A 25,120-nucleotide genomic window follows, 5' to 3' on the forward strand; every position below is an offset into this window, starting at 1 on the left:
TCCCCCTCAATCCCTTCCTGATGGTGCCTTCTTTTTATCAGAACTCTAGATTAAGAACTGACCAGATGGCAGTATTCAGTTGCTAGCTGCTCTTCCCCATGCCTGCCCTTGGCAGCAGTTCCCTGGGAACTGACCAAACACCAGAGACCCACTGAGGCAAAAGTAAGCCTGGGCAATGACCAGATCTCACTACAGAGCAGTGGTTCTTACGCCCCAAGAGACATACAGTCACATCTGGAGACATTTTTTGGTGGTCACGACTCAAGGGGTGTATTCTATTGGTGCCTAGTGGGTGGAGACTCGGGATGCTGCTTGATGGCCTGTAATGTGTGGGACAGCTTCCACAGCAAAAAAAAAAAAGTCCAGCCCCAATGTCGATGGTGCTGCAGTTGAGAAGTTACGCTCTGGCAATTTGGTCTTTGCCAATTTGAGGTTACTGATGATCCTTCATCTTTCGGGAAAGCCCAGAGAGCCATCTCTGGAGGCACCACCTGCCTGAGCTTCAGTTTCCATACTGAAAAAAGAACCAGGGCTGCTTGCTGCTGGTTGGCAGAATAAAAGGGATGGGTATAAAAGCACCCATCACAAAGGATGCTCAATAAAGGGCAGAGCTGTGCAGGGATCTGTTCGTGCAATTCCCTCTTCCTGGTTTGATTTAACACCTCCATATCCATCAAAGCCTGAATGGACCTTGCCACCTCTTCCAAGGGAACCTGTCAGAATCCCCCAAGCCCTGAAGCTTGCACTGGTCATCCTTGATTCTGTCTTCACAACTTCCTGCACCACCTCTGAGGCTGCATTGACCACTCACTCTGAATTTCATTATTCCTGTGGCAGTGAGAGCATTAGAATGTTCCTCCTCCAGGGCATGAAGGCTCATCTCTGTCCCCAGGGCCCAGCTCCCAGTACTGGAAGGATCAGTCCTTGCTTTATTGAACTCCTGAGCCCACCCAAGGCACAACTTTGGGGAGACGAGGAAAGGGAAGTGGCAAATTAACAAGCCTCTGTTGGGGAAAGAAAATAGATCACACAGCCAAATTGAGAGGGGACATGCCCAAGTTGCTACCCTCTTCTCTGAGCCAGAGGCCTGGAACTGAGGAGGGTGAGGGGTCTCACTCAGGGATTTCTCACCAGAAAGGTGTAGCTGAACCTTTGTGAACAGGTATAGCGTGCAAAAGCAAACATGGAATTTGTGGAATTTTCCATGTAGAAGATAAAGGACCAGAGGACCAGAGGAATGGTAAAAGAAAGTCATTTTTGGATACAAACTATACAATGGGAACAAAAGCAGGATCCTGCAGCAGGGATTCACAGGTCAGAGGCTACATAAAATACAAGGGAGCTCTGTGCCAGAGATGCTAAGATTTTCAAGAGGGCTTGGGTTCTAAGGTTAAGAAACGCTGACTGAAGCCAACCCATTTATTTAGCAGGTGAAGAAACAGACAAAGAGACTTGACGGAGGTGGGCACCTCTGACAAGAGAGCCTGCCTGGCTGCACTCCTGGTACAGGGAGACAAGGGCCAGGGCCATGCACCCAGAAGATTCCAGTCCTGTTCACTGGAGGGGGGGTAGAGGTGTCCTGCCCTGGGCAAGCCCACACTCAATGTCTGTAGGAGGCATGATTTCAGGCTCTGATCATGTGCCCTGGGGCAAGCAGGGCCAAAAGCCACTTTCCAGAAAGGCCAGAACATTCTGGAAGTAAAGAGAGAAGTTATCTCTCTGTGGCCCTCTTTACATTCAATCTATCCGGATTCATCTCCTGAACAAGCTACAAATGCAGGCCCCCACCCTGGCCCTTCTGGCAGATCCCGGACAAGGATCCCCACGGTTAGGAAAGAAGAGAAATTAATGCCAATTAAAACCGCCCAGTGCAAGGCCCTTGCCAAAGCCGGGCCCAACAGAGGATGGAACAACTTCCCAGCTCAGCTGCCCAAGAGGCCTCCCACTGCTCCTGGATGCCTTAAGAGTCTGCAGATTCCAAGACCAGAATACACCTCAGGAAGGTAGGAGCTGGGACCCTCCAACTGCAAGACACAATGTCCCCAGCAGCTCCTACCTCAGACAAAGAGGTGCAGGAGAGGCTTTCCCTGAAAGACCCCTGGCCTACCCGGCACCTGGAGCGGGGAGAAGGGAGAGCACGCCCGCTTGCTGCCCCGTGGCTGCCGGCTGCCCTGCCTCTCCCCGGCTGAGCTCACAGCCGCCGGGGGACAGATTTCCTGTATGTCGTTTTACCCATTTAAGTCCAAGGATGCAACTCCGAGGAGGTGGTGACAGCCTCGCACACGCGAATGTGTGCACACCCCCTCCCTCCCCTCTCAAACCCAGTTCCGGCCCCCGTGAGGTCTGAAGGCTCTTTCCTTGCTCCCTGGAACCCCTGGGCTCCGGAGAGCCCTGTCTTAGGAGGAGAGCGGTGTGGTTTTCTAGTCTGGAATACCAGAATACCAGCCCAGAGGGCACTGGGACTCACCCCAGTTACCCAGCGGTTGGGGGAGTGAAGTTGGAAAACATGAATCCAGAGGAAGGAGGGCCCCCAAATCCCATGGGCTGCCCCCCAACGTTTGTACCGGGCTGCTCTTGTCCCTTGCTCTCCTCCTCAGCCCCCTCTGAACTGGCTCTCAGTGGCCGAGGCTTCTCCTCCTCTCCCATCCCCCATCTCCCCCTTCCCCATTCCGCCGGCCACCACACCAATGGGCTCAGACCTATAGAATCTGAGCACCCACAGAATCCCAGGCGCCTCCCCCGCCCCAGGCACTATTCCACTACCCCTTCAGCCGAGGGCGGTCCTGCACCCCTTCCCCAGGCGCACCCCGGCTAACCCCCCGCCGGCCTTGCCCCACGTCCCCCGGCTGGGCCTCTCAACCCCGCCTCCTCGCCTCTCCCCCTCCCAGCCCCGTTTCCTGCGACCCCTCAACTACCACTAAAGCCACGTCCTCTTCAGAGAAGCCGCTCAAAGCCACAGACCTGCTCCCTCTGCATCCGCGAACTCCCTCGCCGGGCCCGTTCCATCACCCTTCCCCTAGACCGTCCCGCTCCCACTCCGTCTCCAGCAGCCGCTTCACGACCCCCCAGCTCGTTCCCGCTCGCTCGACCCCAGCCTTCGCGCCTCCCCGTATTCGCCCTCAGCTCCGTACCCTACCAGGCAACCCGCCAACGCGAGCCTCGAGATCGAGCCCCCAACCCTGCGGACGCCGCCACTCACCTGGGCCTCGGCCGCCGCGCGCCGCCGGTCCCGGGCCGGGTCCCTGCCCGGCTGCCCGCCCGCCCGACCGCCCACCGCTGGTCGGGCCGCTCCGCCCCGCCGCGCCCGCCGCTCCCCCGCGCGCTCCCGCTTCCGGGTTCCGGGGGGGCGGGGCGGGGGCGTGACGCCAGCGCGCCGCGGGGCGGGGCGCCGCGAAGACCCGCCCACTCCCAACGGGCTCGGGACGCCGCCTCCTCCCGCTGGTGGGTGAAACCAAACGGGAGGGGAAGACAGGGAGGCGCGCGCGCAGGGGCCGCCCGCTGCACCCGCAGGCACGCTCCCGAGGCCCGCGGCCACCCCTGCTAGGGCGGCGCAGGATGGCCCGGCCCGGGGCGAAGGGGCGGGGACCTGGGCTTGAGGAGCCGGCCTTTGAGTTAAAGGCGGGAAATGGCGGATTCCTTAGGGCGCGGCGCTGGGTGAGTTGGGGCCCCGCGGGTCTGGATTTTGGAGGTGCCGCCCAGTGCGCCATGGCTGGGAACTGGGGGAGGAAGAAGGACGGCAGAGCTGGCGACTGAGCACCTGACCCCTTCGGGACCCACCGAGGGTGCCCGGGCTCTGGGGGGCGGGAGGCGGCCTCTGCGCATGCTCGGCAGCGTGGGCGCGGAACCAGACCTCGAGTCCCCAGTGGTCTGTGTGGGTGCGGGGCGATCCCTGGCTCGCGGCTCAGCCTCTCTGTGCCGTCGCGTTCCTCCACCGCGAAACCCGGCGAATGTCGCCGCGGCTCAACCTTGTAAGGCGCCGGCGAAACTTACAGAGCCCTTAGAACAGTGCGTGGCTCTTGAATGTGATTTGTCGCGATTGCAGCGGTTTTATAGCGGACGAGCGCTGGGCCACTGAAGTTACCTCCTTTAATCCTGCCAACCCCTCCTTTCTATGCTTCCCCTTTAAAAATGAGATATGGAGACTCAAAGAGAGAAAGAAGGTCATTTGTCTAGGGTCACACAGCAAGACCAAGACAGACAGACTTTGACCACTTACCCGGTGCCAGGCATGATTCCTGGGCCGGGTTTATTTGTTCACTCGGCTGGTGTTTATTGTGCCAGTACAAACAGGTTTAATAGGCCAGGTGAAATCACTTGTGTTTTCTCCAGGGTCAATTACCCTCTCTGTGAGATTGCCATTAGCCTCTTTGAGGTTTGGGGGGAGGTACCTGAGGCTGGTACAGGTGTAGTTAGTGAACCCACCACCCCCATCTGGTTTGACTCCAGAGCCCAGGCTCGGACCCCATAGGGAATCCGTGTTCTGTCCCTTGCCAGCGGTGAGACTTGCCAGGGGTGACCAGTTCAAACACTTGGGTCCTGGTCTGGAAAACGAGGGTAAAGCAGGCCAACAGTGAGGTTATTTGTTGGATTGGGAGGGTTCTGTGAAGAAACAGAGCTGCTGACACCCAGTGAGCCTTTATTTGGTTGGTTGCCTCTCCCCACTATGGCCCAGCACCTGCCTGATTGTCTGAGCCCACTCACCCGGTAGGCCTTGCTCTTCCTTGCCTGGGTCTCACTTGGGGTTCTCAGAACCTGCTACCCAGGAGATGGCTGCAGTGCGCTGAGCAAGGGGACCACAGCTTTGTGACCAGTGGAGCTTGGGTCCTGATGTTGGCAAGGGATACAGCACTCAGGCCCCTGCCCCGCCCCTTAGTCTGCTCCTCCTGAGTTGCTGGCCTCTGTTGGTGGTGGGACACTGTTGCTCAGACTGGACACCTGGGAGGCATCCCCGAGTTTCCTGCCTCAAGGTTCCCTCTTTCCTATTGCACTGGTCTGTGCTCTTTCTTTCCTTAAATAGGGGTGAAATGTACATAACGTCATTTATTTTTTATTTTTAAAGATTTTATTTATTCATGAGAGACACAGAGACACAGGCAGAGGAAGAAGAGGCTCCCTCAAGGAACCCAATGTGGGACTCGATCCTGGACCCCAGGATCATGCCCTGAGCTAAAGGCAGACACTCAACCACTGAGCCACCCAGGCATCCCAATATAACCTCATTTTAGTGAGGGATCTAATGGCCTTAGGACAGTCACACTGTGCAACCACCAACTCTGGCTTGTTCCAGAACATTTTCATTAGCCCAGAAGGAAACTTTGTATCCATTTGAAGTCACTCCCTGTTCTTCATCCACCCCTCTGCTCCTGACAATCACCAATCTGTTTTCTGTCTCACTTTGCCTGTTCTGGACATTTCAGATATGTGGAATCGTACAATATGTGGCCTTATTTAGCTGTTTTCTTTCACCCAAGATAGTTTTTTTTTTTTTAAGAGATTTTATTTATGTATTTAAGTAAACGCTATCCCCAGTGTGGGGCTCAGACTCATGACCCCAAGATCAAGAGTTGCATGTCCCATGGACGGAGCCAGCCAGGTACCCCCAGGATAATATTTTTTAATTTAAGTGGTTCTTTTTCTTTTTTTTTTAAGATTGATTTATGAGAGAGAGCACGCACGAGCAGGGGAAGGGGTTAAGGGAGAGAATCTCAAGCCAACTCCGAGGGCAGAGCCTGCCTTGAGGCTTTATCTCACAACCGTGAGATCATGACTTGGGCAGAAATCAAGAGTCAGATACTTAAGCAACTGAGCCACCCAGGTGCCCCCATCCCAGGATAATATTTTTGAATTCATCTGCTTTAGCATGTATCCATATTTTACTTCTTTTCAGGGGTGAATAACACTCAGGGTTTGTTATTTCTTGGCAGGAATACATGGCCCACAAAGCTGAAAATATTTGCTGTCTGGCCCTTTACAGGGAAAGATTGCCAGTAGGTAGGCTAGAAGGACAGGCCTAAACCCTAAGCTGGGAAGTCTGAATCCTGCCAGCCCAGCCCAGCCGCCTTCTCTCTTCCTCTGTTTCCAGTGAAGCCATAGGGCCGATCAGTTCCTAGTTCCACATTCTCCTCTGCCCTTGTCCCTTTCCCATGTACCCAAGCAAACAGGGCTTTGTCTCTCATCTCCCCTCACCTCTTTACGTGTCTGGGGTACTCTTCACACTGCCTGACGGGAGGATGCTGCTTTTCCCTCTCAGGTTAGGAGCTCTATGTCTTGTTCCCTCAGCATCACCAGGAGCATACGGTAGGCACATAAATGCCTGATGAATTAATGAACCCCCCCGACTTAAGTTGAGATCTTTGAGGCTTGGCAAACCTGCTTGCTCTTCTCGCTCTCCTTGCTCTGGGCCCTTCTCAGATTTAGCTGGGCAGAGGCTCTCTGTGTCTGTTCCAGTCAAGTTGGCCCTGCCTTGTAGACATAAGTGTGGGGGTGGGGGGCTGTTGGGGATGCTGAGACTGAGTTGTCCCTAGGAAGCCCAGGCTCCTCGCTGCCTTTCCTGAGCTTAGCCAACTACGTAACTACACTAACTCTCCATCTCCCTCTTCTAGGAAGCCTTCCGCAGGGGGTCCCAGTACTCCCGGTGGTGGCGCTAAGGTGAAAGGCAGAAGACCACAAGGTGAGCAAAATTTTGAGTTTACGATCCAGCTTCAGTTAAGTGCTGTTGGAGAAGAGAAAAACAGGCCGAGCAGGGGATCTAGGGCTTTATTTCCTTCTAGTCACACCGTGGGGGATTCGAGTCTGGTCACCCAGCCATGCAGCCAGGGGTGCAAGAGGACCTGGCGAAGGTCATCCAGGGCAGTGGGGGTCACAGGCTGTATTCAGGACCAACCACTAGGAAGTATGGGTGAGGAGAGCAGGAGCTGAATTCATTAGCAAACATTAGAGTCTTCGGTTTCTTCTCTGTCAGTACCTCAGGGGTGCCCACACATCACCTGGTGTCCCGCTATGGGTCTGGAGTCACTGTTAACAACCTCCCTTGACTCTTGGCAGTGCCACTTTGGGCAGTAGACTCAAGGATCTCCTTCATTGGAGCTGAAGCCTCTGGCACAAAGAACTATTTTTCTTCAAGTATGCTGCGTGCCAGTGCGTGTCTCAGAGAACTTAGAGCAGCATTTTGGTTCAAGTGACTGGAGGTTCATCCGTTACAGCATTGTTTGATGATCTTGCTTATAACATCAATTATGTTTACACGTGGTCTAGTTCTTGAACACAAATTATATCCTTCATCATAACATTGCTTCTCTGGAAAATCCACTACTGTTTAAAACAAATATGTACATTCTAGTTTCTGGAAACTTGAAACTGCTTTTCAACTGTCCAGGGAATCCCAGGCGTCTGATCCTTCTAGAGGAGGGAACCCTTTGCTGATGGTATCAGGCTAAAAGCACGATGGCTTCCCGTACTTAGAAATGGAGATGTTATTTGCCCTGATCCCTCGCTGGACATCCAGTGGCCCACCCTTGGTAGGTCTTGATTTTCTCCCCTGGATACCCACTTGGTCTTGGCCCAGACCCGTAAAGTGCCTCCTGCTTTATTGTCTGAGCCCACTCAGACAGGCTGACTGAGCAGGCTTGGCTCTTCCTTGCCTGGGGCTCGCTCAGAGCAACCACTAGCTCCTTTCCCAGCTTCATGCTGCCCATTAACTATGGATGCACCTCCTTTCCACTCAGGATGGTGACCGCACCCCCAGCAAAAGATGAAATCCGGGCATGAAGATCCAGTTGAAATCACCGTGTCACTTAGCCAAATTGTCAAGATATTTGTATGACATTAACCATGGCCTCTTCCTGGGTCTCTTCATTAAAAAGAGCCCTAAGCTCTGGAGGTACCTAGAAAAAATGTAGAACTATGCATTAGATGCATGGCTGAACACCTACTCCCTGCTGGGTGGTGGGCTGTAGTTGCAAGCAAAACAGAAGTCCTGGCCCTCAGGGGGCTTGCGGACTGAGACACAGGCAGTGCATCAGATGGAGAAGTTAAGGAGACACAGGGTATGTTGGATGATGTGGGCAAAACAGCAGGACGTGGATAACTTCCTGGTCCAAGGGAGATGCTGGACTGAGCAGAGCTGGGAAGGAGGGCAGGTGCAGGAGTATCCCCTCTGGTTGGAGCAACAGCAAAAGTGGTCATGGTGGCTGGAACAGAAGGAGTGGGGGCAGTGAGGTGAGGGGGGATCCCTCAGGGGTATGAGATCTGCGAGGTACGTGGGGGTGCTCAGGCTTCACTAGCTAATGGACCTGCAAGGCAGCCCATTCTCAGCCACCAGCGGGGCAGCCAGCCTGGAGGACACAGGATATTTCAAGGAGGAGGGCGCCAGCAAGTGCTGTATTCACAGTGGGTACTGAGAATGGTTTGGTGGGCTTTGGAGCAGGGAGACCTCAGCAGTCTTGTGGAAAGGAGTTTTTCTTTGGTACGGTGGTGATCATGAGAGCCAGTCCAGACGAGTGCAATTCAGGAGAGAGTAGAGGTAGAGGAGCCGGCATCGTAAAGGAGAGTGGAGAAGTAGGGGATGCAGGTGTAGTGGGGGGAGAAATAACAAGAAGACCATTGATGACAGGAACTGAGGGTGGGGGTTTGCTAGGGCAGAGGGAGAGGGGTGAGGGCTGGGCTCTCCTCTAATGTCCCTCTACATGGTGGGGGCCAGGATATGGCCCTGAATTTGACTGCTACATGCTGAGGTGGGAGGTCTCCTGGGGCTGCTTCTGCTGCCTCCCCAGTGAAGTAGTTACTGGTCACTAGCTAACTGGAGGGATGGACCCCATGTGAGAGCAGTGAGAAGAGAAGGTAGGTCCAAGGGAGGGTCTGGGAAGAGGGGTGGGGGAACAGAGCAGACAACTGTGGGTGATCACTGGGGCCATTGTGAGAAAGCCCCTTAGTATGAGGCAGGCATGGAGTGAGGGAGACCTGGGGCTGGGCTGTCACCAAGGTATGCGACCTTGGTGTTGAACACGTCTCCCAAGAGGTCCTGAGTAAGGTAGGGAGGTAAAGAGGTATGAAGGGCCCATACCATGAGTGGGGCATATGCAGACTCAGGTAAAGGAAGGGGTAGTTGGGGTCCTGACCACAGGGAGTGAGTTGGGAAAGGAGGAGGAGCAGGTGGCAAATAGGTGCCCCCTGCAAGGGTCTTTTTTCCTGTCCCTGCTCCTTGAATCCACTTTCTGCTTTGTGTATATTCCCTTACGTTCCTTAATCATAGCTCCTGCAGCATTCTGGGGCTCTGTCTCTGGCCTAGGGACTTATAAACCATAGGTAACCCGTATGCGTTCTCGCATATAGTAGGTGTCCCATACGTGCCCGAGGACGCTGGAGGACAGGATCTGAGAGCAGCTCCGGTGTTCCTGCTGTTGATCAGGGAGGGCCCATAGTACCGGGCTCTTGATGGCAGGGTGGGGGTGCTGGGCCTCACACCCCACTGTTGCAGTCTCTTTAGAAAGCAACGGCGTGTTCCCCACAGGTGGAAGAGTGGTTGAGTCCCGCTACTTGCAGTACGAGAAGAAAACCACCAAAAAGGTAACAACGCTTGTTTGAATGTTCTGAATGGAATTCTGTGAGATTTGGAATCCTGACACGAGTCACACGAGCCAAGTGCAGCATGGTCCCGAATGCCTTTTGCAAAGACATGATCTCTCTTGAAACCTGAAATTATTTCTTTCAACTTGATAATTCCTTTGGATTCTGTCCTGAAGCGGTTCTGCCGGCTGCCCAGCACACAGTCCCTGGCCTTGGCTGGCATTTGAAAAACACCGGGGTTTGAAAGAAGGACTATGGGAGGAAAAAGAATGGTAGGTCTGAATCACCCAGGATTAGAGGCAGGGTTTAGTGAACTCCCTGTAGCCACACCGTGAAAATCATGCAGCCATTGAAAATGATGAGATGAAGCACTTAACAGCGTGAGCACCTGCCTTGTGCAGCGTTTCACAGGAACACTCGGTAGATGACCCAGTTATGTATCTTGTTTCATTGTGTACGTACTGAGAATGTGGTGAGGTAGGGTTATTCCATTTTCCAAATTTGTTTTTTGTTTTTAAAGATTTTAATTATTTATTCATGAAAGACACAGAGAGGGATCCCTGGGTGGCGCAGCGGTTTAGCGCCTGCCTTTGGCCCAGGGCGCGATCCTGGAGATCCGGGATCGAATCCCACGTCGGGCTCCCGGTGCATGGAGCCTGCTTCTCCCTCTGCCTATGTCTCTGTCTCTCTCTCTCTCTTTATCATAAATTAAAAAAAAAAAAAAAAAAAAAAGGACACAGAGAGAGAGAGGGGCAGAGATACAGGCAGAGGGAGAAGCAGGGAGCCTGACGTGGGACTCGATCCCGGGTCTCCGGGATCACACCCTGGGCTGAAGGCGGCGCTAAACCGCTGAGCCACTCAGGCTGCCTTCAAATTTGTTTTTTTATTTTTTATTTTTTTATGATAGTCACACACAGAGAGAGAGAGGCAGAGACATAGGCAGAGGGAGAGAAGCAGGCTCCATGCACCGGGAGCCCGACATGGGATTCGATCCCGAGTCTCCAGGATCGCGCCCTGGGCCAAAGGCAGGTGCTAAACTGCTGCGCCACCCAGGGATCCCTCAAATTTGGTTTTTGATAAAATTCAGTGAACAGTTAATTTCTGCTCTCTCCCTTTTACTCTGGTAGGGCAGAATGACAAGTTCTTAATAATATGTTTAACTGAAGGGGCGCCTGGCTGGCTCAGTCAGAAGAGCATGCTGCTCTTGGGTCGTGAGTTTGAACCCCGCAGTGGGTGTAGAGATTACTTAATAAATGAATAAATTTTTAAAAATAATCGACTTAAGATCCAACTTGAGGAAAAAGGAAACCTTTACACAAACTGATATCACTTCTTAGGAGTGATTTTTTTTCCCCAGGGGACTTAATTTTTTGAATTTTTAAATTTTTATTATTATTATTATTATTATTTTTTTTTTTTTTTTATGATAGTCACAGAGAGAGAGAGAGAGGCAGAGACACAGGCAGAGGGAGAAGCAGGCTCCATGCACTGGGAGCCCGATGTGGGATTCGATCCCGGGTCTCCAGGATCGCGCCCTGGGCCAAAGGCAGGCGCCAAACCGCTGCACCACCCAGGGATCCCTTATTTTTGTTTTTTAGAGAGCGAGAGAGCACATGTGAGCAGGGGGTGGGGGAGGCAGAGGGAGAGAGAGAATCTCAAACATACTCCATGCTAATTGTGGAGTCTGATGTGGGACTTGATCTCATGACCCTGAGATCATAACCTGAACCTAAATTAATAGTTGGATGCTTAACCGACTGAGCCTCCCAAGTGCCCTGGACTTAATTTTTTGTAGAGTAGGTTCACAATGAAATTGAGCAGAAGGTCCAGAGATTTCCCATATAATTCCTGCCCCCTCCACACACACAGCATCCCCCACTGTCAGCATACCCAACCAGAGAGGTGCACATTGACATTTGATGAACCTACTGAGCCTGTGATTTATTTCGTTAAAGTAATCTTCAACAAAAGATCACAGTCCATGCTTCATAATTTTAGTGTTGCCTTGCATACTTGTTTACTGTACCTCTGTGTGTCTTCATATTAAGTATTTTCAATCTCCAAGAGTTTGTCCATTTTCTTTTTTTAACATTTCTTGATGTAGAATTTACTAAGTGGCACCCTTGGGCATACAGTTCGGCAAAACAAACACATCCTGTCACAGACCCACCACAATCAGGATTTGGAACAGTCTGTCACCCCCAAGGTCCCTTGGTTCTCCAATGAAGCTGACCCCAGCCCCTCCCAGCAATGATCTGATTTCTGTCCCTATAGCCTTGCCTTTTCTAGAACGTCATTAAAAAGGTGTTACACAGGATGCAGACTCTTGCATCTGGCTTCTTTCGCATAGAGGAAAAGAAGTCCTTCCCTGTGGTTGCCTGTCACAGTGTTGGTTCCTTCTGATGGCTGAAGAATATTCCACAGTGTGAGTGGGCCATAGTGTGCTTAGCCATTTCTCAGTGAAGGACTTTTTTTTTAAAAGATTTTATTTATTAGAGAGACACACGTGCAATAGAGAGAGCAAGCATGGCGTGGGGGGGGTGGGGGGAGAAGCAGAGAGAGAAACAGGAAACCCAACGGTGCTCCATCCCAGGAGCACCGGGATCATGACCCGTGCCTAAGGTCACTGGTCACTGCTAACCTGAAGACTGAGCCACCCAGGAGCCCCTGGACATTTGGTTTGATTCCCAATTTTGACAATTGTGAACAAAGCCAACTTAAACATTCTTGCATGGGATTCTGTGAGGACATGTTCTCATTTCTTCTAAGAGAGGAATTGTAGGGTAAGTGTATTTTTGACTTTGTAGGAAATTGCAACTGTTACCCAAAGTGGCTGCAGCTCTTTACATTCCTTCCAGCCAGAGAGGAGAGTTCCAGTTGGTGCTTAAAGATTGAAGCCATTCTAGTAAATGTGAAGTGGTATCTTGCTGTGGTTTTAATTTATATTTCCATAACAACTAATGATCTCGAGTATCTTTTCTTTTTCTTTTTTTTTTAAGATTTTATTTATTTACTCATAAGAGAGAGAGAGAGAGAGAGGCAGAGACACAGGCAGAGGGAGAAGCAGGCCCCACCCAGGAAGCCCGACTCGGACTGGATCCTGGGTTCTCAGGATCAGGCCCTGGGCCGAAGGCGGTGCTAAACCATGAGCCACCTGGGCTGCCCATTGAGTATCTTTTCATGTGCTTATTGGCCATTCCTGTATCTTTGGTGATATGTTCTTTCAAATCTTTTGTCCATTTTTTTATTGGGTTATTTGTTTTCTCATTGTTGAGTTTTGAGAGCTCTTTCTATAACTTGGATACCAACCATTTATGGTGATATTAAAATATTTCCTCCTGGTGGTGTAGCTTGTTTTTTTTCTTCCTTTAAGTGTCTTGTAAGAAGCAGTAGTTCTCAATTTTGATGAAGTCCACCTTACAGATTTCTGTTTTTATGGATTATGCTTTTGGTGTCTTATCTAAGAAATCTTTGCCTAAACCAAGATCACAGATATTTTTCTCCCATGTTTTCTTCTATGACTCTTATAATTTTAGATTTACATTTAGATCTATGATCCCTTTTGCATCAATTTTTGTATCTGGTGTGATGATGGAATTGAAGTTCATTTTTAAGAGTATGGATGTCTTCTTGTGCCAGTACTGTTTGTTGAAATGAATTTCCTTTCCTGATAATATTATCTCATCACCTCTGTTGAAAAGCAATTGACCTTTTTTGTATGCATCACTTCTGGACTCCCATTTTTTTCCCATTATTCTCTGTGTCTGTCCTTAGGACAGTTCCACACTGCCAAGATTACTGTAGCTTTATAGTCTTATGAATTCTTCCACTCTATTCTTTTCCAAAACTGACTCTCTTAGTTCCCCTCCCCTCCCCTCCCCTCCCCTCTCTTGAGTGAGAGTGGGAGCTCACACCATGTGAGTGGGGAGGGACAGAGGGAAGAGAAGGAAGGAGAATCTTTTTTTTTTTAAAGATTTTATTTATTTATTCAAGAAACAGAGAGGCAGAGACAAAGGCAGAGGGAGAAGCAGGCTCCATGCCTGATGCAGGACTCGATCCCAGGTCTCTAGGATCACACCCTGGGCTGAAGGCGGCGCTAAAACGCTAAGCCACCCGGGCTGCCCAAGGAAGGAGAATCTTAAGCAATCTCCACACGCTCAGTGAGGATCCTGACATTGAGGATCCTGACACTGAGGATCCTGACGCGAGGCCTGATCTCCTGATCCTGACATCATGACCTGAGTTGAAATCAAGAGTCGAATGCTTAACCAACTGAGCCACCCAAGCACCCTGTTCCTTTACTTTTCTACATAAGTTTTAGACTTAGCTTGCCATTTTCTACCAAAATTTCTGCTGGGATTTTGAATGTATTGAATCTTTGCATTAGTTTAGGGAGAAAAACATCCTAAAAACACCAAGCCTTTCCATGTTTGAACATGGTACCCCTATCCATTTAGTTTATCATGTTGGATTTCTATCAGCATTTTGTAGTTTCCAGCATGTAGATCTTCCCTATATTTTCTTAGGTTTATGCCTAAGTATTTGCTGTTTTTTAGTGCTATTGTACATAATACTGTCTTTTCTTTCTTTTTAAATGAAGAAATTTTTTAAATTGACTTATGATCGACATACATTATATTAGTTTCAGGTATACAGTATAGTATATAGTATACTGTATATAGTATAGTGAGTCAGCATTTGTATATGTTGCAAAATGATTGCCACAGTAAGTCTAGTTAACACCTATCACCATATATAGTTTTGTTTTTTTCTTGCTGAGAGATTGCACATGATACTGTCTTTGAATTGTACTTTCCAGAGTTAGTCATTGCCAGAAATGTGATTTTTTTTTTTTAAGATTTTATTTATTCATGGGGCCCCCTGGGTGGCTCAGTGGTTTAGCGCCTGCCTTCGGCCCAGGGCGTGATTCTGGAGTGTCAGGATCGAGTCCCATGTTGGGCTCCCTGCGTAGAGCCTGCTTCTCCCTCTGCCTGTGTCTCTGCCTCTCTCTCTCTCTCTGTGCCTCTCATGAGTAAATAAATAAAATTTAAAAAAAAAAAGATTTTATTTATTCATTTGAGACAGAGAAAGACAGCATGAGCAGAGGGGAGAGGGAGAGGAAGAAGCAGATTCCCTATTGAGCAGGGAGTCAGACACAGGGTTTGATCCCAGGTTCCTGAGATCATGATCTGAGCTGAAGACAGATGCTTAATCATCTGAGCCACCCAGGTGTGCCAAAATGTGATCTTTTTATATTGACCCCTGTATCCGGCAATCTTACTAAACTCACTAGTTTGTTTTTTTAAAGATTTTATTTATTAGAGTACATGCATGCAAGTGTAGGAGAGAGGGAGAATCTCAAGTGAACTCAGTGCTGGGTCTGGAGCCCCACATAGGGCTCAATCTCACGACCCTAAGACCATGATCTGAGCCAATATCAAGAGTCAGGCACTTAACCAACTGCGCCACCCAGTCACCCCTTACTTACTAGTTTTAGTAGCATTTGGGATTTTCTTTGTGAACCATATCTGTAAGTAGAGAGTTTTATTTCTTTTCAATCTGTTTGCCTTCTATTTCTTACTCAGACCTCCAGTAGGTGGTTAAATAGGAGTAGTGCCTACACATCGAAATATTCTTACTCTTTATAAGGTTTTCTTTTTCCATATATGTTATAGTAATGGCTTGCTAGCTCCATGCATTGCTGTTTTTTTTTAAATAAGTTTTGAAGGTTGATACTTATAAAAACTTTTTTTTTTCTCTTGACCAAAGTAGTAACATTCTCTGCAAATACCATAAAGTATGCAGAAGATCAGTCACCTGGAACCATGTCAGAAATCATCACTTGCAAACATTTGCGGGTTCCTTACGTTCTATGCATATGATGGTATCTTTTTGGATTAATTCCTCATATATATAACTAAACGTCAGAACTTGAACTCTGTCCCTGACCTCAAAGTAATAGTAGATGCAAACTGCACAGGCCACACGAAGGGGAGGGGTCTTGTCCCCTGAATCCTGAGGGTCGTGTATTCCCCTAACAGGCTTCTGCAGCAGATACACTGAAGACCATTGGGAAGATGCCTGAAGGTGGAAGGAAAGTTCACCTGCTCCAGAGGAGTAGAGGTGTGTAAAGGTGGAGGGAGGGAGAAATAGCTCTGGAGCTCAGTAAGTGATGAACGTGGTGGTGAATTTTATTTTCAAGTATGTTAGGGTAAAACTCCCTCTTTGTTTTGGGGAAATGTCAGAAGAAGGAGCTTCCTTGATCATGTGACCGTTTTCTGGGTGGAACTCCTAGGGCAGGACTCCCAAGAGCATGTGAGGCCTCGTCTTCCTGCCTCTCACTACCTTGGGTTAGGTCTTCCTTCTAATGGTTAATTGTTCTTCCTTCTAACCCTTAATGGTTCTAGAAGCTGTCACCAAAGTGATATCTAAAAACCTGCAGTTTTTCTGATCATAGACATGTGTTCGTTGTAAAACAAAAAATGGAAATGTAGACAAGGAGGGTGGAAACTTACTCACGGGTTGCCATTCAGATCATTCCTGTGTATTTGGTGTCCAGTCGTAGTTAATATGCTCATCCTAGACGTATGGCAAGGCCCCTCCCCCAGAGTAGAACTCCATCCGGCCCCTCACATGCCCACTTCTCCAGCAATGATGGGCAGCGCTTTTGCAAGAAAGTAGTTCACAAAAAGCAAAACTGTTTCTTGGCTCACAAGAAACACTTCAAGATGGCAACAACTGTGAGTCTCATGGGAAAAATGAAATCCAGTTGATCCTTGGACAACATGGGTCTGAACTGCATGAGACTACTCACATAGGGGTTTTTTCTAACAGTACTGTAGATGTATTTTCTCTATTATTTTCTTAATGCTTCCCCCTTTTTTTTACCTTTATGATAAGAATACAGTTTATAGTATACATAACATGGAAAATACGTGTTAATTGACTTTTTGTCATCAGTAGGGTCTCCAATCAAGAGCAGACTACTAGTAGTTAAGTTTTTGGGGATTGGAACATTGCTGGTCCTGGTTTGGATGTTTGCTCAGCATCTGTGCTGTTCTTTGACCCAGGCATGACTGAGAAGCAGCACAAGGAACAGGAGCTGGCTTTGTAGTCTTTCCCCATGCAGTTGGGTTGAGGGCTGTGTCAGGCCAGGAAATCTGCTGTAAAATTCAGAGGGGTCAGAAATTGGGTCAACCACATCTTAAAATCAGGGTTCTCACCTGCAGGTGATTCAGGCTTAGAAATGGCTGGAAACTCTTGGTGGTTTTGATTGATGGGGGAGATATACCACTTATGTCTGATGGGTAAGGTCAGGGATGCTCCTCAACAGCCTCCATCACCCAGGACAGCCCCAGCACAGAGAATTGTGCAGCCCCAAATGTCAGTAGCATTAAGGCTGAGAAACCATAATTTAAACGTAACTGTGAGAATTGACAGGGACTGCTTGCCTGAGTCCTATTGTATAGCTCAAGAGGAAATTACTTTTCTCAATGGATGTGCTGTACACTAGCTTGACAAAACATATAACCAGTGTAAAAGCACTAGCAATAAAAAGTCCAGTCTCCCATCTCAAGTTTCCACCCTCTTCTCCAGGAGGTTAACAGACTTCTGTGTATCTGGAAGTCTTCAGAAATTCTAACAAAGGGTACTATGCCCTACACATTACTATGCTCTTTATTTCCGCATACTCATTTTCTCAGCTGCATGGGTGCTCATTAAGTCACTTGCTATTTCGTTATTAACACGACAGAGAGTATTTTGCTTGCCATTTGTTTGATTTGTGGCCCACTGGAGCCCTGGCTTAGCAGAAGCCTGCGGTACCCCACTGCCCATTTTAGGCGATGTAAGGCATAATTTCACATTGTTAAGTAAAGGGTAAAGATGAAGGGAACCCCCAAGGAAGAACAGTCCAGAAGCTGCTGGAGAGAGAAGGTAAAAGCATAAGGAAGAACAAGTGTGTGGCAGGTGTCACACTCCTATCCAGAACAGTGTTTTTTTATGAAGCTGAGCAGCAAGGCGTATTCACATCCCTGGGTTATAGAGCGTGTGTCTCTTTTCTGCTTCTACTCTGAAATATATTCACCTTGCTGGCTCAGAATTTGCAGAGATACTTCATTCTTCTGTACTGCTAGCCTCACAAGATGCTGGCTTTTTGCAAACAAGTGGTAGTATACCAAAAAGTTGCCTACTTCCTGGCATAGACACGCAATACCTTGCAGACTGTGCTGACCCCGGGGGTTCTCACTGGGCCCACAGACAGCAGTGGAATTGGAAAGGGCGACCTGCAGTCCACATTGCTGGAAGGTCACGGCACGGCCCCCCCTGACCTGGACCTCTCGGCCATCAACGGTAAGTCCTTCACCTTGCTCCTGCTTTCCCCAGCTAGAACTCATGGTGCATCTCAGGGGGCTTCCTAAATGTGCTCTTCTCACTTTCAAAATGCTCTTCTCGATCTTAGACAAAAGTATGCTTAGAAAGACTCCGCAATTAGAAAAAACGATGTCGAAGAAAACCGAATCCATGTCATTTTCTGCTTCACAGAGAAAGAGCCCAGTAAGTGAATCGAAAGGGAAGCTGCTGAATTAGACACGTCTGGTCCTAGTTCCCATTCTGCGCACATGCCATCCCAGATCCCGAAGCTCTGAGATGGAGCAAGCCAGCCATGCGTTTTAGGACAACCCCAAGACCACACATGTTCTCAGAATATTCGTAGAGTTTGAGTTGCCCCAAGTATGCATACAGGAATAGTTACAAAAGCGAGATACGTGCAAAATGAGATTTGGGCCCTTGTTTGCTAATGCTGTGCTAGGGGAGACACTAGGCCAAGCCCTGGGTGCCAGGCCAGGACACCGGGGTTGTGGTCTCACTAGAGTGGGAGGCCTGAGTCTTGCCTCTAGTGTGGTGCTGATTGGATACATGCCCCCTACCTGGCCCTCAACCAGCCAGCCACAGGACAGGGCCAGACCATCCCCTTCCTTCTCGCAGAGCGCCCAAAAAGACTAAAGGAGAAGATAGAAACAGCAGCTTGACACACATCAAACTGCTGAATTAAGTAGGGTTTGTAAAAGTTAGGCTTCTGCTCTCCCGGGAGAGTGAGCTAGGTTTATACCAGTTCATTGTCAGCCAAAAGTGTCTTTTTCTCCTCCTCAAGGACCTGTCTGAGGCAATGGAAATGATGGAATCCCAAACGTTGCTTCTGACTCTACTGACCGTAAAGGTGACCACAGAACCTCGCTCACGTGCGCTGTGGGGAGAAGGGCAGCCTCTGTGGGCCCCGGGGATGGAGTTCCCACCGGCCTGAGCTCTTGCTGTGCACTTGACAGATGGAGAATGGTCTTGCTCAGTTCGAAGAAAAGGCAGAGAGGAATTTGTTAATAATGTGTAAAGAGACGGAGAAGCTACAGAAGAAGGCCCACGAGCTAAAGCGTAAACTCCTTCTCTGTCAGAGGAAGCGGGAACTGGCAGATGTCCTTGACGCTCAGGTTGGCGGTCACTGTGGGTCTCGGAGCTGTGTCCCGAGGATGGACGGGGTGGGCCTATGGGAGGAGTCAGAGGGAGTGTTGACAGTGGGTGTCACTGCCATCTGGCTCTAACTCTGTGGCCAGCTTTTGACACCACTGAGTGTTGGCATGTGACAGTTTATAAGAGGACGAAGCTGTAATGTCAAGTACTAACCAGCCAGAGGGACCTGTCCCTTCGACGCACATGTGTACATATCCTTCAGGCCCCTGAGACTTGTGCTCAGTGATAACGATGACGTGATCCACGCCTCCCTGCGAGGCTGGGGTGCTGGTGGGAGGTGCCATCTTGGTGCCGTGTGGTCAGCACTGGGATGAGCAAATCCCTGGCACCCGAAAAGGGCCTGTTGGGAGATGGGGCTAGTCCTCCAGGGCACGAGTGTACTGGGGCTGCTATACCAGGTACCCCAGATTGGATGGCTTAAACGACTGCCCAGGTTTCCTCACAGTTCTGGAAGTGGGATGTCTGAGACCAAGAGGTCAGCACGGTCATTGCCTTAGCAGGGCCAAGAGAGAAGGATGTGTCCCCAGCCTCCATCCTTGGCTTGTAGAGGGCCACCTTCTCCCTGTGTCTCTGCACTTGGCATTCTGCCTGTGGGCTTGTCTGTCTCCAGCCCCTTTTAGGGGGACACCAGTCATACTGATCTGACTTGTATGACTTTACCTTAACTTACTTTACTTCTGTAAAGACCTTGTCTCCAAGTCAGGTCATATTCTGAAGTGCTAGGAATTGGGACATCAGCAGAGGAATTGGGGCAAGGTGGGGGGTGGCAATGATTCAGCCTATCATACTGTGTGTATGTGTGTGGGGGGACACCCAGTGGCCAGGCCCTAGGCTAAGATTGGGTCTCTGTCCTCATAGAACTCACAGTAGAAGGAAAAGAAAAGACAAGTAAACAAATAAGTTCCTACAAACCCACATGAAGACCTTAACAGTGTGTATGAGGGAAAAGGAGGGGGTCTTATGGGGGCAGGCATTTCAGCTCAATGCCCTGCAGCAGGAGGGCCCAGCTGTCTTGTGTCCAGTGTGATCCCAGTTGAGGGCATGGCCCTGGAATGTTCTGGAAGCCATGTTCCTAATGCGGAGGCCTGGGCCACCTTGCTATCAGCTGGGCCGTTGGAGGGCAGCCAAGAGTAAGAAGAGAACCTCCCACACCCACAGAAGCCTCCTGGAGGATTCCTTAGTAATCCTGAAAGAATAGTGCTGTATCTTTACCACTCATGTACTGTGAACTTCTTGTGTGTGACCAACTGGGTCTTGTCTCATATGCATCTTTCCATCTTGCCCGCAGATTGAGATGCTCAGCCCCTATGAGCCTGTGGCCGAACGCTTTAGGGAACAGTACAAGACATTCGCCACGGCCCTGGATACCACAAGGCATGAGCTTCCCGTAAAATCAGTCCACCTGGACGGGAATGGGCAGCAGTTCTTAGGTAGGAAACGGGGCGGCTACTGGGCAAAGGGTAGATCCAGTGAACAGCCAGTGCATGTTGGTGCTTCTTGTGTGCAGCCACCTTTATCCATTTGTGGCCTGTCACAGCCTCCTCTTAGGTAGATGGTGTGTCCCTCATCAAATGGCAGAGGGCAAAGGGGCCGGCAAAGCTGTGGTTTGTCCAGGGTCGCACCCCGAGTAAGGACCGTGCTGGGATTTGAAGCTAGGTCTGTGGACCAGCCCTGCTGAAAGATACTCCTGGGGAGCAGCTGCAATCTCCCGAGGCGGGGAGTCTCTTCAGAGATGCGGATCCTCACCCTGTCCTGTCTTCTTTTTGTTTGTTTGTTAAGGTTTTATTTTTAAGTGATCTCTACACCCTGTATGTGCTCAAAGTCACAAGCTCAAGATCAAGAGTCACATGCTCCGCCGACCAAGTCAGCCAGGTCACCCACCCCCGTTCTGCCTTCTATACAGAGCTATGGGATCCCTCTCTTGCATAGGGTTCCCACATAATCCTTCACTTGAAATCAGCAGGCATGGTTGATCTTAAAATTCTCTTTAGAGCAAGTATCTTCTCAAAGCAACCTTTCAACTCCCGTAGAGTCTCATTATTTCCAGGCATGGCGCTCATGAGCCATCTAAATACATTTGTTTGAGGCTGATGTAGGAAAAGATCGCCACCTAAAATCAGGTGGACTTTCCCTCCAGAACTTCCCACAAAGGCTCTCCCCCCCCCCCCCCGACTTTCCACAAAGGTTGTTGCTGTATTGGTAATCTCAGAGATGATTTTTAGTTCAACTTTTCCCAATAAGAAACAATTAGCAAATCACGTGGAGTCTTGCAGAATGAGCCTTGTGGAATGATTATCTGCGTGCAGGTGTCCAGTTTTATAATGACTGCAGTTAGCTACGCATCTGTGATTCTTGGGCTCTATCTCTGCTAAGTGGCATAGGGAGCTGCCAGGAGTTGGGACTGGGGAGCGTAGGAGTGTCCTGCAGCTCCTGGAATTAATGACAGACTGGATGGGTTAAAACAGCAGAAATTTATTCCCTTTGGTGCAGGGGTCCTGAAATCCAAAATCAAGGTGTCAGCAGAGTTGGACTTTTCTGGAGGTTCTGAGGGAAAATGCATTCTGTGTCTCTCCCCTGACTTCCAGTGTTGTTCGCAATTCTTGGCAGTCTTTGGCTGGTGATGGCATTGCTCAAGTCTGCCTGTGTCTTCCACGGCCTTGCCCTTGAACATCACTACTTCTGAATTTCCTTCTTGTTAGTAGGATGCCAGGGTAGAGAGCTCACTATAACTCAGTTACCTCTACAAAGACTCCCGTTTCTAGTAAGGTCACGTTCACAGGTGCTTGAGATTAGGTCCTGAACACCTCTTTTTGGGAGGATGCAGTTGAGACCACAGGGAGGAGTATAAGAGGATGGGTGTTTGGAAGAATCTGAATAACGTTCTCAAAATATTACAGTGTCTGGTTGTGACATGTAGCATGTATAGGCCTGGTGTGGGCCAAAAGTGGAGAGGGGCTGATTTCCTTATATGCAGGCCACTCTCTTAGGGGCGAGGGATGCAGAGATGCCAGGAATGGGGAGTGGGGACTATGGGCTTGTTTTTAGCTTGCTTGCAGTACACATTTCCTTGGCCTTTTCCACTGTTTCTGTTGGGGATGTCAAAGTGGCCTTCCAGGTCTGTTCCAGTGGCTGCCAGGCTGGTGGACATGCCTGTCCCTGGATTTCCGGCCATCGTGATCTCCAGCACAGGGGCACAGAGGTGGGACCAGCACATGAATGTCATCCTCCATGACCCTCTCTGCCTTTGAGCTCTTCCCAATTCCAGCATTCCAGTGAATAAGAAAAATCTAGCCAGCCACCCCACTTGCGCATCCGTTGCTCAGAGCACTGTGAAACCCCTGGCTGACCATCCCCTTCTCCTCCAGATGATTTGCAGCGAGAATTGACGACCACCTGCCATCTGCTGGGAGAACTTGGGATCAGCAGTTTAGAAGAAAACGTGAAAGCCCTGGACCTGCTGAGTGAAATCAGGGAAATGACCCAAAAGAAGGATCTGGAGCTCCGAAGGTAAAATTTCAGAAAAGATTTTAAGATGGGAGCAGCATGTTGTGCTCTGGAGAGCGGGCAGGTGTTTGAAGAAGCCGGGGGTGCCAGGGTCCACTAGGGCAGGGAGAGGGCAGGGGCAAACCACCTTCAACTCAGCTCAGAGCCCCGTGTGTGTTCTCAAGCAGCCACGATAGAAAGGGGACACCGGTGTCACCCATCCTTTACTTCTGCAGAGTAACAGCATCTTAGGTGCTCTTGGATGAATCTGTTCATGCTTTAAACGTAAGGGGTAAGGGGGTAAGGGCTTGGGGTGATCTTCTTGGAACTTATTATTGAAAGCATAAAATACATATAGGAAAGGTATGGGTCATAGCAGTGTAGTTTGAGGGGTTTTGTGACTGTGTGCCACGTGGAAGCAGCCCCCAGCTCCCAGTGCTCCCCATTCCCAGCTCCCCCATCAAACTCCCTTGGCACCTTTACCTCACTGTTGTGGTTTCCCTCCAGGGATTTCTTTTTTTCCTGTGGGGCTTTCCTCCTCCTCTTCCCTAAAAGAATCTCATGTCATTTTACTCTGTAATGCTCAACGTGCTTCCCGAAACATCTAAAACATTTTAATGTTACTCCTAAAAAAAAGCTGCCACCTATCATGACATCTCCTCCTCCTGTGAGTGTACCCTAAAATGAAATCCACACGCATCAGAGGGTCACAGGTTCAGCTGGTCACAGGTTCAGATGCACTCCTTTAGTATGTATTTCCCCACCACCATTTACTCTGGGTGAGGGTTGCCCGTTCATTCACAGTGTGGTTCCTGACCCGGTGTGAGGGTTCCCTACATATTTGGTGAATAAATGCATCTCCTCTCATGCCTGCCTCGTCCCGTTCTTGCAGGCCTCTCTGAGTTCCATTCAGATTGTTCTGTTCTTACTTGTCCGTGCTTTCCCATGTGTGCCCAGGAAGCAGCCATCTTCCCCACATCACCACCCCAAAGCCTGAGACATCCTGTTTCTGTCTGGCTCCCGGGCACAAAGGGCGAAAAGGCTTCAGCCATCTTGTCGTTTCTGCAGGAGCTTCGCCCAGGTGCTGGAACTCTCTGCCGAGGCCAGTAAAGAGGCGGCTTTAGTCAACCAGGAGGTCTGGGAAGATGCCCAGGGCCTAGAAGCCTCCAGCCAGTGGTACTTCAATCAAGAAGGCGCCTGTGGGGAGGCTTCGGGAGAGGTCAGGACCCCGCTTCTGTTAGGCACTGGTGAGCCACACGCAGTATGAACCATACACGAGCCATGGGCTCCCACACGAGTGGGGACCTTCCTGCAAACTGCCCGGAAGGAAACCCATCCCTTACCACTGGCTCAGGGCATAAGCGTGCCAGGCAGTGCGTGTGTGATACTCTTGGAACTCAAGCACTTTAGACACTAGTTTAGCAATGTAGCTCTTTTTGTATGAGTGTGTCACTTGATATTTAAAAAATAAAACTTTTGCATTCAAGCCTTGATTTCTGTGTACAAGGCCAGTGGAAGACACATGTTGTCTTAAGTTCTTCTAACAGCTAGTCCTGAGCCTTGGGACCTCTGAGACCTTATGAGCACTTCACTTACAAGATGATTTCATGTCCTTCAGTCACTCAGGTGCTTCTGTTTACTATCCTATAGCAGTTAGAAGTTGACCCTCCGGTGGAAGTTCCCCTCTCAGCCCAGAGTCCCAGCACTGTTGCTGGAGGACACCCCACACCCAATACAACACAAAATCAGCCCAGCCAGGCTCCCAGCCCCTGTCTGCACTGTGTGGGCTCCAGCCATCTTGATGCTTCCCAGGTAGCCTGCCTCCATTGACTTTGGCAGATTCCCATTTACAAGCCTGTATTACAGCACTGGGTTGGGGAATGTCCGCAGAGAGGGATAGTATCCATTGCCATCATGTGTCCAAGTGATGTCCAAGTTAGCTACTGTTGCTAACGCCATTCAAATGGGGCTGTACCTGTCCAGCTTCCCCCTGCGTCCCGCCTACCCTTACACTCCTCACTGGGGCCTCCCCAGCAGGTTTGGATTTATAGCTATGGGCAGGCAGGGGAATCACTCCCTGGGAGACATAATAACCGTTCCCACAAAACACGTGCTAGCGGCCACCAGCTCTTCCAATCAAGCCCTATGAAACATTCTAGTCTATCCCCACTGCTCCTGTAATCCTGTCAACCTGCACATTTCCAGTTTCCACATCCATTCAAAGCCCACTTTGGGACTCCCCATGGAGCTCCTGGATCAGGGTTCCAGAAACTTCGCTCCCACCCCCTGACCACTTTTCCCCCACTTGTGTGCAGAAAGCATTGTGTGGGGAGGGGGGGGGACTCCCAGGAACCCCCATCCTGTCAGCAGTTACATGCTTCCTGCCTTGCAGGCCCTGTCTCCCAGTTTTCAACAGTCAGTGTTTCCAATGCCCATTCTGGCTTCCTATCAAGCTGTTTGCCTGCAGAAATCTCACTGCCTGTTGTCGGAGATGTATGTTCCCTGGTCTGAGAGAATGTGACTCAGATCCAAATGGTTGTGGGTTCTG

At 49.8% G+C, this 25,120-nt stretch overlaps 2 protein-coding genes across 11 annotated transcripts in view; one reads left to right on the forward strand and one right to left on the reverse strand.

Annotated features, from left to right (window-relative positions):
* The window catches only part of MYO9B (myosin IXB), an 89,084-nt gene extending 85,749 nt beyond the window's left edge, over window positions 1-3,335 (reverse strand). For all 7 annotated transcript variants that reach the window (XM_077859494.1, XM_077859495.1, XM_077859496.1 and 4 more), the window contains exon 1: window positions 3,200-3,335. The gene's annotated coding sequence lies outside the window, so the exon portion shown is untranslated. The remainder of the gene's footprint in view (window positions 1-3,199) is intronic.
* HAUS8 (HAUS augmin like complex subunit 8) lies at window positions 1,834-24,058 on the forward strand. Of its 4 annotated transcripts, XM_077859498.1 has the most exons (12): window positions 3,541-3,654; window positions 6,251-6,297; window positions 6,603-6,670; window positions 9,509-9,564; window positions 15,606-15,687; window positions 17,824-17,916; window positions 18,026-18,120; window positions 18,719-18,784; window positions 18,891-19,049; window positions 20,378-20,519; window positions 22,455-22,596; window positions 23,641-24,058. In XM_077859498.1, the coding sequence occupies exons 1-12, from the start codon at window positions 3,556-3,558 to the stop codon at window positions 23,837-23,839; spliced, it is 1,248 nt and encodes a 415-aa protein (XP_077715624.1). In that variant the 5' UTR covers window positions 3,541-3,555; the 3' UTR covers window positions 23,840-24,058. The 4 variants fall into 4 exon arrangements, with proteins under 4 accessions (XP_077715623.1, XP_077715626.1, XP_077715624.1 ...); XM_077859497.1 differs by lacking the exons at window positions 3,541-3,654; window positions 6,251-6,297 and adding an exon at window positions 1,834-2,003; XM_077859500.1 differs by lacking the exon at window positions 6,251-6,297 and having other exon boundaries at window positions 3,536-3,654.
* The last annotated feature ends 1,062 nt before the right edge of the window (window positions 24,059-25,120 follow it).

This window comes from Canis aureus, chromosome 19 (assembly GCF_053574225.1).
Source record: "Canis aureus isolate CA01 chromosome 19, VMU_Caureus_v.1.0, whole genome shotgun sequence".
Classification (NCBI taxonomy): Eukaryota; Metazoa; Chordata; class Mammalia; order Carnivora; family Canidae; genus Canis; species Canis aureus.